At 35.8% G+C, this 14,577-nt stretch overlaps 1 protein-coding gene across 4 annotated transcripts in view; it reads right to left on the reverse strand.

Annotated features, from left to right (window-relative positions):
- LOC127467349 (N-acetylated-alpha-linked acidic dipeptidase 2-like) overlaps nucleotides 1–14,577 on the reverse strand; it is a 40,764-nt gene that overhangs the window by 20,261 nt on the left and 5,926 nt on the right. For 2 of the 4 annotated variants that reach the window (XM_051779236.1, XM_051779233.1), the window contains exons 2-11: nucleotides 13,522–13,633; nucleotides 10,442–10,628; nucleotides 8,950–9,051; nucleotides 7,994–8,119; nucleotides 7,131–7,317; nucleotides 5,929–6,022; nucleotides 5,592–5,690; nucleotides 3,826–3,911; nucleotides 3,105–3,224; nucleotides 2,613–2,695 (exon numbers count right to left, since the gene is read on the reverse strand). In XM_051779236.1, coding sequence (XP_051635196.1) covers nucleotides 2,613–2,695; nucleotides 3,105–3,224; nucleotides 3,826–3,911; nucleotides 5,592–5,690; nucleotides 5,929–6,022; nucleotides 7,131–7,317; nucleotides 7,994–8,119; nucleotides 8,950–9,051; nucleotides 10,442–10,628; nucleotides 13,522–13,553 — 1,116 coding nt within the window. In that variant the 5' untranslated portion in view covers nucleotides 13,554–13,633. Of the gene's footprint in view, nucleotides 1–2,612; nucleotides 2,696–3,104; nucleotides 3,225–3,825; nucleotides 3,912–5,591; nucleotides 5,691–5,928; nucleotides 6,023–7,130; nucleotides 7,318–7,993; nucleotides 8,120–8,949; nucleotides 9,052–10,441; nucleotides 10,629–13,521; nucleotides 13,634–13,879; nucleotides 14,045–14,577 lie in introns of those variants that run through there. The other 2 variants (XM_051779235.1, XM_051779234.1) reach the window with 2 other exon arrangements.

Here is a 14,577-nt window from a genome sequence, read left to right on the forward strand (position 1 = left end):
AGAACTCAGTCAGGATAAATACTTCTATGTACCTTACTAATTATATTGTTTGAAGATGGGTAAATAATCTTGGCATATGAAATTCACTCGTGCTTTCTGTGACTTAATTTGTTGTGGAAAATATCCACAAAATGAAGGTTCTGCCTGCTGCATCACACAGGAGCAAGATGGAACAAGAAAACTATTGAACAGAATTGTAACATGATAAAATAAGGCTGTACATGCTTTTTAACTCTGCACTTCGGGACTTTTTGAACATGTAACATGTCACTGCGAGATCAGCCAGAATTCTTCCATGCTTTTAATTCCTAGTTATTCATGTGTGCTCCCAGTACTAAATGCAATTTTAACACTGATGAACTGAGCACTGCTGTCATTTCTACACTATTCCATTTCAAAAAGGGATGAGTCAAAGCACTAAAATACCCTATTAAAATGAAGTTGACTATTTTGAGTCCACGAAGAATTGCTTTCATACTAAATATATACACACATCTTGTTTAATTTTTTGCAAACTGGTAATTATGTTTGAATTGATATTCTAATCAGTAAGCAGTATTTTATTAAGTCTTGGCTTTGTGACAGATATTTTAATTAGGTTAGTAATTGTTACTCGATTCATTCAATTTGTAACCCAAATAATCATTTGTAAGTTATGTGAACTAAAAATTGAATTGGTAATTTATAAATAGATAATGACATTAATATCTTTAAAAAAATATAGAGGAGATCCCACAAAAGAATATGAAGGGAGTGAGTAAGCCTGTACATGCATACATGAGGTCTTGCAAAGTCATATTAGCAGCATAAAGAAATTCCTTCATTTATGAGCAGTGGAGATTGTCTGTATAACAAAAGGATGTTGCCACAGTTGCAATTTTTCTCTTACGCAGAAGGCAGTGAATACCATGGGTTAATTTTCCTCAAGATTTAATACATGACAGATCTGGCAGCTGCAGAAAATTGGAATGTAAGCTGTGAGGAATGTCTCTAGAGAAACTGAATCTAATTTAGTTGTAAAAAACTAGTAATGCACATCACCAAGATAAAGCAAGGAAACAATAATATCAAAACACTGAGGTTCAAATATGAACTGTGCTTATGGTTTTCTAACCTTGTACAGCTGTTGTTTCATGAAATAATGAGTGATACATTACTAGACACCAAATTGTTAAGCAAAAAAATTACAGAACAGTAGTAGCAATATTTAACAAATTGAACATAACTCCTAATTTATTCATTACTTACTCAAGAGAAATTGATCTTTTAAGTACCATTTTTTCATATTTCTCAGAGTTAAAACAATTGTGTGGGTTTTTTTCTTGACAACATCTAAATATCCACATAGATATGTAGACAAAGAAATAATAAATACAGTTTCATATACAGGTGGGATAATACTTCAATGCCAACTCTTTAAAATCTCTCAGTAAATGATTTAAAATAGCTGAAATTATTCTTTCTTCATCTAATATCCCATAAACCCACAGTAAGATGCAGAGACTGTTACAGCTGGAAATCAAACAGTTTATGGGAGAAAGAATTAGTTCAAATTCATAGGAATAGAAAACTTAGCTTTGCTCACAGTATGATGGAATCCCTTTGGTGTTTGAGAGCATATTTCTGGGTTTGTTCCCTCCTCTGATGCATGCCATTTGGCTGTATAATTTTGTGGTTTACTGAAATACATGACAATAAACTAAACTAAAAAGATTAAAATGTTTTATTTTATAGATTTTGAAAGCTCTATCCATATATACAATTATTACCTTGTAAATAAATTTCTAATCGAAGAAAAAAACACATTTCTCTTAAACTGTTCAGTACTAATAAATGGAAATAGTTCAGCAGAAATATGTTTTATTAAGAAATTTTCTGCCTGCTCTATTTCCAACTTGGATTTTACAGACAAAGCAATGAAAACTCTTGTAAGACCTGTATTTCTTATTGGGTTTTAACAAATCCACTTACAAGGTTAAGAATTTAACATGTCCAACAGGAAAAAGAAGAGAAAAATAGTCAGAACCTCACTTCTGAATTTCCCAACATCCTTCTATGAGGCAGGAATATAGCCAGGGATCTACCCACGGAATTAATAAACTGTTCTGCCCCTGAGACTCTACAATGCTGGAATTAACAGGAATTTTGAAATATTCCCTTATAGATTACCTATCCTTTCATTTGCCCAGGAAGACTGATTTCCATACAAAGGGCTTGGGGTGCTTATGGATCACAAGTTCATGATCTGGACTTAATTTTATAATAACTAAGGAATTTCTCAAATAGAGAGTTAGAGAGCAGACCAATTTGGGTTATATAAAATGCTGTAATTCTGTTAAATGAAGGGGTAGATTTCCACATAGAGACCACTGAGGGACATTAACTTTGAATCAAAGTAGATTTTTAAGTCTTAGAAGAGTTAGTACACATACGTTGTAAGAAGGTAAGAAGGTAATTGATATAAGTACATGAGTGCCTTACAGCACCCAAAGAAGCCTGCTGTGCTCCAATTTTACCATGAAGCACTTGACTGCAGTCTAGGAATAGATGCTGGGTACTGCAGCTGCCTGTAATACCCTTTCAAGTTTTACTTTACACTATTTTTTATTTACCTCAGCCCACTCTGTGGAACCCAATAATCCAAATTCTTCTGCATCCCAGCTTGCAAAAATAATAGTTCGCTTAGGTCTCCAACCTGCAATCACATAGTTAAACTTGAAAATTCAAGTTAAAATTTGAAAGTCTAGTAAAAGATCACCACAGTTAACTGAAATTCCTTTTAAAAATATCACTTAACTGATGTAAAAAAAATCCTCTCTTAGTTCCTTAGAGGAACATATTATCACAGAGGCATTTCTTCTTAATGCAATATTTTTATTCTACACAACTAAGAGGGGACTATTGCATTGATGAGGAAATAAATTCAGCCAACTAAGATGCAATGCTACATATGCACCTCTTCAACAAATTTCCATATTTCATAATTAGAAATAAAACTTTCTGTAGAAGTGAAAAGTTAAATAACTACAACAATTTACAGGAACAGTGTTCCTCAAAGCTTCTGTTTTCTATATCCATCATTTTATGTCTGTAATAATTGTTACCTTCCATCTTCATTTTACCAAAACTTCGTACAATTTCTTGCAGAACAGCTGCACCCGTGGTTGGATCAATACCACCAAATACCCAAGAGTCTCTGTGACCACCTAAAATAATATATCTGTCTGGAAACAAGCATATAATATCAATTCATAATTAAAAATGCACTTGGGTTATCTCTGGTGTTTCCTTTGATTGCATCCCTACTTGCATCAAACAAAATATGAAGTTCAATAACAGTGTTACAATTTTATTTCTTAGGTAATCTGCAGTCACTTACTCTACTGAAATATACAACTGAAGACAAGAAATATTTAATAGATATTTTCCACCTAAAGGTCTTTCATGTATATGACATATGATATATAGTAGAATCTTAAGGTCCCAAATCATCACTAGTTTTCTGTACTTTGCATTGTGTTTATTTTTGCAAAGGCAAAATGTATGAATGATGTAAGGAGGAGCCTACTGTAAAATGACAGGCAATATAAAAAAATTCTCTGACATCTATCTTTCTGGTACTCCCATTCAAATATATTCTTGGAAATGCCAATGATAAACAGTGTAATGGGAGGGAGAGAGCAACTATGAAGGATTACTTAGATTCCATATTATCTAGCTATCTAAAAAACTTTCTTACAACAAAAAGTTTCTTACAACATGAGAACAATTTCATCAAACACAAAATAAAGAAAGAATTAAAATCATGAAGCACCCAATGCTCACCTGGTTCCATGGCTCCTCTGAGGATGCCAATGACATTGTAAATTCGTGTTATTTTATTGCTTGTATGAACATGCATTCTGACTTTTCTGAAATGAAAGGCAGTATGGAGTAACCATTTCTGACTGAGAAGCCAATAAAAATTCAATGCTAATAACATATAAGCCAAAGAGTTTGTGCTTCTGTTCTGCTTTGTGTATTCAGCACTAGTCTGATGTGTGTTCATTTGTCTCAGTGTGCCATTTTTTATTTCAGCTTAACCTGCTGTGCTGACAGCAGAAACAACCCTATGAAGTGGGTCAATCTATAAATTTGCAAATATTTACAGAATTTATTGAATTTTTATTTGTGGGAATCAATTAGACAATTCGGTACTAGAGGAGTAAACTGAAAAACAGGCACAGTAATTAAAAATACATTTATTTTATATTTTGATCAAAATTATAGTTGTGGATACACATATTTTTATAAAGAATACACTTTGGTTTTCTAGCACAATTCCATTAATAAGATAGAATGTGGAGAAAAGGTCATTAGGAATATTCATCCAGGAATAAATTGAAATCTCTGTTTAGGACAGTAGATCTAAGTGATCAAGATTTGTCAATTGTAGAATTGTAGAATCGTTTGGGTTTGCAGGGACCTTAAAGATCATCTAGTTCCAGCCTCCTAGCTGTGGACAGAGAACCTTCCAATTAGAGACAGGGAACCTACTAGAAGTACAGTTTACTTTTTCCCTGCCCCCCCACTAAAAACTCTTCATCTCTGCCCCCTCCTCCCCAGTAAATTCCACTTGTGAAATTTTATAAAAGCAAAGAAAATCTATGTTTTAGAAGAGATAAAAATAACGTAGTATTCAGCCCTCTTAATCCATAGAAGAAACAAAGCACCAAACAATGCTTTTTTGGGGTCTGGCAAAACCTTCAGTTTCACATTTGAAGTTATCTTTTCAGCAGCAAATCTGCATAGCTGTCAAAATCAAAACGTACTTCAGGACAGCCACTGGATCTTTGCCCAGGAAATAAATGACACTAGTGCTTTGAACATGCATATACTTGCACACTTTCCATGTGCAAGTGACTTTTCCCAGACTCAAAAGGTTCATTTTGATATGGAGCTACTCTGAGAAAGGACTATGTAGGATTAGACCATATTTACTAAAAATGTGACCCTCACAAGTAGGACGATGTTAAGAAGTGCATTCAAAAATATTTCGCGTGTATGAGTTTTGCGGATGAATCAGATTGTTTTCTCATTGTTGCTCTTCAAGATATTCCAAACAGCACATAATTATGCCAAATATGCTTTCTTATTTATTTATTCCTATTTTATTCATTTTCAACTAGTATTAAAGCAGAGCAGGAAAGAATAATGGTAAATGGAGTCTACAAAATTGGATATTCAGACATACTCTTGTTTTTCAGGAGATTTGGTAGTGATAATGACTGTTCAGTGTGATCCACTACCAATTCTAATAGAATGATACCTCATGTAAACTGAAATTATTTTTTTGTGTGGAAAAGTATAGAAAAGTGATCTTTTACTTTATTACAAATTATTGCCAAATGCCACTGTCATGTGTCTTGGTCTGCTAACTTATCATCATTTATTATCTAATTTTTTCCAAATTCTAAAAATTATCATCAAGTGCAGCCCACTCTGAAGGAAGTAAATTTCTCCAGAATATCTCTAGATGTATTGTTTCACAGTTTTTCTCTTGTAGGGATTTTTTTTCAATATTGTATAAACAGGTAAGTGTTCAAATAGACCTTGTAGAAGAGTTGCCCGTGAATCCTGGCCCTATGTTATAAGACACATTGAGACTTCCCTTCCAGCTGCTGTCTGGAGCTGCAGGTCCTCCCATTGCACTGTAAAGTGAAAACCAAGACAAATGCAGTTGAACAGTAGGGTAAAATCTTAAATTCCCTTAATAATTATTGCAGTAAACCCAAGGTGGGTTTACAAAATTCTGAAAAGCATTATTGCAGAAACAGGTTGCTTTGAATTTTCCACATTTCCTGAAAAACACATTTACTAAAAAAAGTGGTATGAATGCAAATAACAGCAGAGATTTTACCAGAGTGAGGAGAACTGATGTACACTCACCTCAATAATAGTTCTGCATCATGATATCCAATGGGGTGAACCGGGATTCTGGGAATCCCTACACCTTCATTAACTTTATACCTGAAAGTGTACTCTGAGAAATGAGAACAAAATGTCAAGTTTATAGTGTTCTTAGCAACTTTAACCAAACTGTAAACACTTTTGAACAGTGCAGCCACACAGCAGCCATGAGCATTCATCATTCTTTTCAATTCTTACATAATTTCTCAGACATTACTTCTAGGAAACCAAACTGCAAGGACAGAACCACAAACCCAGTGATGCATCTGCACAATTGTGCAAAAAAATCTCCACATTTAGATTTGTTGTCCATCCATATTATTACATCTCCTCAAAGGTGGCTAAGGGAAAACCAAGCTGGTGTGTGAGGTGAAGATGGCACTTGTGCAACTGTTTGGCAAGCAGCAGAAGACATCCCCAGATACACTTGCCTATGGTGAAGACAGGCAATGTCTCTCTGAGTCTGGTGGGAGAGGTACACACAGTCTATCCTGTTTTTTCAGCAGGTTGTCTTATGCACCCAACAGTGTTCATACAAGCTTTCCAGAAGCCCCCCTGTATACCCATCCCATCAGCAGACCGCACTGGTAGGCATCTCAGTTCAGAAGAAGTTTTGGGATGACAACAAGGACAAGACAAGCATATGGTGCCAATATTTGAAAGACTCCAGGCGACTGTTACTTTTACTATTAGAATTTTACTCCCTGTAAGGAGGATTTTAAACTGCTTTTCTGCTTGGAATTTATGATCAGCAAGAAAACATACCTCCAAGCAAAGCTATTAGTCCTCTTTGATGGTAGAGTATAATCCAGTTTAAACTGGTCATCCTGAGAAACATAGATATTTAAAAATGCCTAGAAATTCTCAGTCGTTTCCTGCTGCAGTCTGTAAACCTGCACATCCTGCCTTTCTAAGATAATTATAACCCTGGGATAAACAAAGAGATTTTCCTGAAGTATTTTCCTAAAAACTTTCCTTCTCCACCTAGGTCAAAAGCAACGAATTAGAATGGCACACAGGCAGAATTTAGTCTGCAATAGGAAAATTAACTACTGTTAAAAATAATTTCTAGCAGCTTTTTTCTCTTCATCTCTACTAAAAATAAATGAATTTCTAGTGCCATACTTTCGACACCAGTTTATAAAGTACTTGATGGCCCAGGTTACAGAAGTTTCACTCACCTTTGGCAGGATAACCTGGCGTTAGAGGGTCCCCAGCTCCATTCAGGTTTAATACATTCCCACGCTGGACTCCCCCACCTGGAAGGTTCCAGCCACCTGGATAAGCATCTATTCCTGGGGCACAGTAGTCAGCAGGGTCTGAATAAAGTATGATCCCTTGGGCTCCTGCTAATATGGCATTTTTAACCTGTGAAATTATTTACTTTTAAGAAATGTCTCCTTTATTTTTTTTTCTTTTTGGTCAATGCAGTGATAAATCTGAATGTTGCAATTTGCTTCCATGCAGATGTAGTTTTAGAAGTTGTGTGTGTAGTAGAGTGAAAATGATCCTAGATTCAGCAGAAGGACAAACCACAGTGAAACACACTGTTCATTATTTGTGTTATACATTTAGTCATAGCTCAAGGCTATGAAATAAAGTACAGGATGTAAAACTGAGGCACAAAAACTGACCACTATCCTTACTGCCCCACTGTCACCCGTTTTGTCAGAGTTGTTGTCTAAAGTCAGAAGATATAATTATTCAGTCTCTGTGCATCAGACTCCTTGTCAAATAATTGCTATTTCAAAATACTACAATTCTACGGGTGAAAAGTATCAAAAGTCTTGGCTCTACAAACTACTCAGTTCCTTAAACTAATCTTTTGCAAGAACTGCCTAGGCAGTTTGCAGTCATCTCAGTCTCAGGAGTTTAATACATTCACATGGCTTTATTGTTTTGGAAGTTAGACTGCAGTCACAATGGGTGCATTGCAGGTTTCCTTCTGCTCATATATTCCAACTAAGAGCCCTCACTAACTCCCTCCAGCTCTGTCATGAACAGCGTCTGACCCACAGAGGAAAAATTAAAACACAACACTTACTTTGTTTCCTCTGAAGATCTTCCCATATCTGGCAATGACAATCTTTCCTGTACAGTTAATTCCCATTTCACGCTCCAGCTTAAAAAAATCTTCCGTACGGCCATAATTCACATAGACCAGATCTGCCTGCACAGAAAAGAAAAGCAGTGTCATGGCAACTGGTCAATCAACAGACAAACTACCCACTACCAGAAATACACTGTTTCATTCACTATGTATGATATAGTGTTGGGGATTTTTTTGCATTTCTGCAAATTAGATCCAGTGCCCATAAAAACAATAGCAAAAGATATCTATAATATTCTATAGGAAACTTTGGCTTAAATGGCTGACTTTTGTATATTATCCTGCCCTTAACAACAGTCTTAAAATCTGGGGCTGGAAAATAAACCAACATACTTTGTTAAATTGACAAACTTCTCTGGCCATGACAAATACTGGTATATCTTGCATACATAAACACACACAATTACATAATTTCATTCATTTATGCAATGCAATGTTGTCCCTGACTGTTCCATAATGTATTAGCAGATTAAGTGAGGGGCTTTTGTGGCCTTTAAAGGTGTTCATTTAATCCAAAGTGTCTTCCAACTTGATTTATATATTGCCAATTCTACTTGTGCCTTAAGCAGGTTCTCTCCATATGATTGAATAATGTGGAGCAATCTGAGATATATCCAAAATTTTTCATCAAGATAAAAACTTTCATTATCTGATTTAAAGTTGAGCAATTTAAGAAAGCTTTGTTTTTTTGGTTATAAAAGACTTCTAACCTTTGCACAATAAGTGGCCTAGCCATGCTTAAGTGCTCCCTAATTAACACAAATGATTAATTAAAACTACTACAACAAATATTTTGAGAAATTGGAGCAATTTGTCCCAGTAAGGCAGGGATAAGGATATTCACAAAATATGACTTCAGCTAATAGCACCCTTACATAATTTTTTCTTACCTCTGGCATTCCTTGTGCTGAAAAAGCATTATATGGTGGTAGTATACCAGTAACATTTTCATACCCCTGAGCAGGTGGTTCAAACAATGACGTATTGAAAACCTACCAATAAATAACAGAAGTCTTTGGTCAAATACTCCAGGCAAAAATTTGCCCACTAAGCAAATGCTAAGTGTGTAAACTATACACTGGTTTCCATAAATCACTAGCAAAAAATACAATTCTAACTAGCATGCGTACATTCAAACAAAAACACAGCTAGAGATCCAGAGCTGAACTTTTATAACAGAATGCAGATATGAATAGCAAAGAGACAGATCACTTGTCAGAAGATGCCCATCAGTCACTGCCTGAACCTAAGCAAAGAAGTAGCTGGAAACTGCCAAGAGGTTGTGACAGCAAAAAGGCACCCAGTTCATCCATGCCATCCCAGGTATTTTTTGTGATTACTTCCACCTTTATTATTATTATTCTCTTCAGCTCTTTGCTAGTTATGCTCCAGTTAAATGTGCTGCTTTTTATCACTATCTATTGTAACACTCGTGTTAAGGTTCACGTCCACTTTTTGTCATCTTATGAGATTATAAATGAGATACTGTTACAGAGTTTCTTGAAAAATTTCTTCATTCTTTCACCTCTAAGCTCATGTCATCCTGAGCAAGTATTCCTTAGTTTCCACCATGTCTCTTCATCCCCACCTTTGTGCTATGATGCTTCTCTAGCAGTCCCATCTCCTCTCCTTACTCAGGCTCCTTGTCAGATTTTACATCTGCTTCTTTATTTCTCTGGCTGTTCAAAAGGGAGATGTCTACAGACTGACTAGTTCATTAGTACTTCTTCTAACACTAACTTAGAAGACACTGTAGGGAGACAGTGGGATCAGGTTCAGAGCAAGGAAAACTAGGTAGCACTTCATACAATCAATAGTATCTCTAATTCCTTACCTCAGCATGTTGTGGAAGCAAAAACTGTGCAGGGTTTGGACAGGTACTTGGAAAAGAGATCTAACAAGGGTCACTGACTGGATAAATACTTGGAAAAGAGGCCTAAAGAGGATTCTTTAGGAGACTAATTACAGCACATTCAGAGAACGCCTGAGCTGAAAGCATCTAGACACTGGAAGAACTGCATGCCTGAAATACATTTCTTTGTTTTAAGCAGCTTCATGCATCCACTTAAGCCTGTTTATGGAAACAGGATATTGGCCTAGATGTATCCTCAAGCTGAACCCTTCTAACACCTTATGGTCTACTGGTGTTAATTGCAGCCTCTCCACAGGTCCTCTCTCCTCTGTACGAGGCACTGAGATTACAGCCACTCTGCCGTGTTACTGCACAGCCTGGAAAACCATTTCTAAATATGAGTAGCCTTTGCACTGGACTTTTTATTGTAATATAAAGCACAAGCTGAGCTGAATGGGTGGGCAAAGAGAGAAAGAACTGTTTTTTAAAGGAGTCTTACATAAATACAGTTTTGTCATTAAAAAGATCACCTCATTCCCTTGATCATCAATTACTGAGATGTAGTTTGGCTGCTTTTCATTTGGGTATGAAAGAAGCACATCATAATGAACAAGTTCAGCTGAATCCAATCCAAATTCCTTCCACTGGCCTTGAATTTGTTCGGCAAGAATAAGATTCTGTTCAGTTCCTGCGAGATGAGGCAACCTAGTAAATGAGCTAGAACAAAACAGAAAACTGCTAGTAAGCAGGAAATTCAGAGAGACACAATAGTGAACTAGGATCAGTGCATATAAAGTTAATCCTCAAGCCACATTGGACTGTAAGGTCTTAAGGTTAGAGCTAAAAACATGATTGTTTTTCAGAGTTTGCATCAGGACAAGTACAAAATGTAGTCAGAGCAGAGGATCTCTCCTGAGGCCTTAAGTTAAGTCAGTTGAACTTCTCTTTGCATAACAGAATTAGCCACATGTACACACAAGCAACGAAAATCAGTATCGAAGACATTCAGTAAAAGAATACGAGCAGTATACGAGGAGCAGAAATAAACATAGCAAAACTATACATTCAGAAAGGAGCCTTCCAGATAATTTTGGTATCTGATGATCTATTTGTACACTATTAGCATAATGTGTCCTGATGTCCTAACAAGTTTAACTTGAAAATCATTATATCAAATTATCTGCACAGTTTTGCTTTTTTTTTTAGTCAAAAGCCTGAATAATAAAATCCTTCTTAATAACACTTACTTTCATATCAGATATAATTCATAACAGTGATAAATAGTCAGAAATAGTATCCAGCCCCTCTGGGCTACCCTACAGAAATCTGCCTGTAATTTGTTTGGTCCACAGTACAAGTAAGTTGTGATGAAAGCTCATCAGTCAGCCAGGTACTCAGCATGAGCTTCCAATTCCCAACACACTACTTGTCAATGGCTGCCCCACAGATGTCAGATACCATCAATTACCATTAACTCATGGTAGCAAATACCATGATTAGTATCACTTCAACTTGTCATTTCAGGCTGTTTTCAACCCATGTAGGAGTGTGTTCTTCGGCGTGTACTTCCTCAGCTTCCAAAGGAGAATGCTGTGGGAGATGATGTTCAAAACCTTCCTTACAGAAGGCAATCATGCTGATGATACATACAAAAGGTAAATAAATGCTGACTGTTCCTAACCATCTTTCTGTCCCCCATGTGTTTGGAAATTCCAGAAGGATGTTCAGTCACCCTTCCAGGGATTGAAGCTAACCAGCCCACAGTCTCTCCATGTTGTCCTCACTTAAAGATGGGCACAACATCAGCCATTTTCAGCCACCTGGGACCTCTTTCAATCATCAGAACTTCTCACCTACAGCAATATAACATCAAGGTCTTTCAAATGAATTCCACCTGGCCCCTAGATTTGAATACATCTAGATTCTCTAAGTAGACCACAGCTCTCTGATGTTGTCTTTCCCTCTCTTTAAATTGGATGTGTATGCACCAAGGTTTGGAAGCAACCTTTGACAAAACTTGTTGCCTATTTTCTTCTTGCACTTTAATTCTCTCAAGTATTTTAAGCACCATTTAATCCCATAAGTAGTCTAAATACTATATATGGTGTCATGGAAAATATACTGAACAACACATGATGCTTTTGTTTCAATTTTTCTAAACAGTTTAATCCTTTTCAGAGCTATGATACAATGCTAAGACTAAAGTGTACGTTTTATGAGATTCATAGTTTATTTTCCCCACTTTATAAAAGCAGATTCAGTAGTCTGAAAAACTAAGAATATGGATTGAAATTCCTAAGTTTACTTTTTTTAATATTTTTGGCAAAATTTTTGGATAGTGCATTAATACAGTTTTTCTGCAGTTCCTTATTTTTATTTGAATTTAGGTAAAAAACCCCAACCCAACCAGTATGAAGCACTTGGCCCATCATCAAAGCAAGCAGACACATGAGATACCATTAATATCCTGTGGCCAAGAGACTTCAGCATAATTGCAGAGCTATTTCATACTGTCATCAATCTCTATGTTGCCTAGACTCTCACTCAAACATAATTTTCAGGAACTCTCCAGTCTACTGAAAGCAATGAATACAAAATAAGATAAGGCCTATAGACTTAAAAAGCTAATTGATGTTAAAATTAAACCTTTTGGGTTTAGGATCAAACTTGTCAGCAATCCTTTCATGTTCATGATGCAGCTGCTGACCTACATGCTGAATACCAACATTTTACTCACCAGTTATTTACTTTTCATGTGAATATATTTGTTCCTCTGTAGAAGATATAAATATACACAATAATAATTGTTTTAAAATTTTCAATGGAATGCACAGCAAAACAAAAGGATACTTTTATATCCTTAGCATTTTAGATGCTTTGAAAGAACTGCATGGATGCACTAGGATGCAAAAAAAGTATATTTACTAACAATTACATCATACAAGACTTAACCAACCATACACACACACTGACCATGGATAGAAGATAGGGGATAATCGGGTGTCCAGGAACCCAGCTAAGAACATGTTATCTAATATGGCCACACTAAAGGAATTATCAGTTGTAAGTATACATGCAACTCAGTGCCATGCAAATTTGCACCATTAACTTTTAATACATTAATTTTCTACTTAGACTAGCTGCTCAAAGTGAAAGTTTTAGGAGACACTGAACAGATGATCAATCAAATGTAATTCATAGTAATCAACATATCCCAAATAGAGTAAAATCGTCTCGCTCTGAGAGAAAGCAAAGTTATCTGATGTAAAAGCTTCAGTCACTTGCAAGGAAAAAACAGACACACTCCATTAAATCAAGAAGACAAAAAATCATAATAAAAAAGACTGGTAAGCACTGGCAGTAACACAGTTTGGGTGAAAGTAGACTTGACAGTACAAGCACTCCAAAAAACTTAACTTCAAAAATGGGGAGAAGAGGAACAGCAGAGTTGTGAGCCTCTCCCTTCTCCTTCCCTCAGACATTCGGTATAAACTAAATATTTCCAAAGGATTTTAACAGCTCTGCTTTCATTGGCCCTTCCTTGGAGCTTACGTTATCACTTTTTTGTGACTGATAAAATTGTTCAAAAAACAAGATACACACAGCTTACCGAAGGAAGTGCTTGATATTCTCTGCTTTCATTTCAGCTGCAAGTTTCTGTCTCACATTTTGGTAGACAATCGAAGAGTTGAGGGTTTTTCCACACAGTTTTGTCAACCATCCTGAAACACATTTGAAAAGTTTCCTACTTAGGAAGAACACCAGTCCTCACATGTATGAGCCTTTGAGCAACACGAAGTATTGAACTGTTAAAACCACATGGATGAACAGGGCTTAGAGCACCCTCTGTCAGTGTCTGCCAGCTCAGAGAAGTAAAGCAGAAAAGTAAAATATATTTCATTTTTTGAATTGCCTAAAACATTACAAAAGACTACAGTCTAAATCACTGGTAAATCCCCTTTACTTGCCTTTTTAAGACAGACTCATCTCTCATTAATTTTAACCATAGTTTAAATTCTCAATTAACTGTTTGCAGTGTGAGGTTTGAACTCCTGATACTCATGATGAAATTCTCTTATTTAATTTATTCACATATCTTAAAATACATGTGTAGGCACATTTAAAGTGAAGATCTAGGACTGAACAGACACACTGCTAGCATTATAATAGTTACAGTCTTGGGGTCAGACTATTTATTAACTAAAGGAATAAAGTTAACTGTGATCCAGTCAGTTTAAGAATGTTAAATATTTATTCAGTAGCCATAAATGGTTGTAGGAGAAGGTATATAAACTGTATTAATTTGTCTTAAGAAGAAAACAACAAAACAAACAACGAAACAAAACAAAATCCTTTTATTATTATAGGTAGACAATCCAAAAATGGGAAAATTTTCATAAGAAAGATAAATACATGTGATGTCACATGCACAATATATGTGACCCCTTAGACTTAAATGCAATTGAAGTAACACTCTGAACATAACAGTGATACTGGATTAAACCAAAGGTCCATCTTGCCCAGTATCCTGTTTTGGAGCATGGTCAAAATATTATGTTCAGGGAAATGTAGAAGAGTAGCACAAGCACCAGAAATTTGCAGCTCAGGGATCTCCTAAATCAAACTAATGTTTTGTATATTTAATAGCCCTCATGGATTTTTCTTT

This window comes from Manacus candei, unplaced genomic scaffold (genome assembly GCF_025592945.1).
Source record: "Manacus candei isolate 608988 ecotype Guabito, Panama unplaced genomic scaffold, ASM2559294v1 h1tg000014l, whole genome shotgun sequence".
NCBI lineage: Eukaryota > Metazoa > Chordata > Aves > Passeriformes > Pipridae > Manacus > Manacus candei.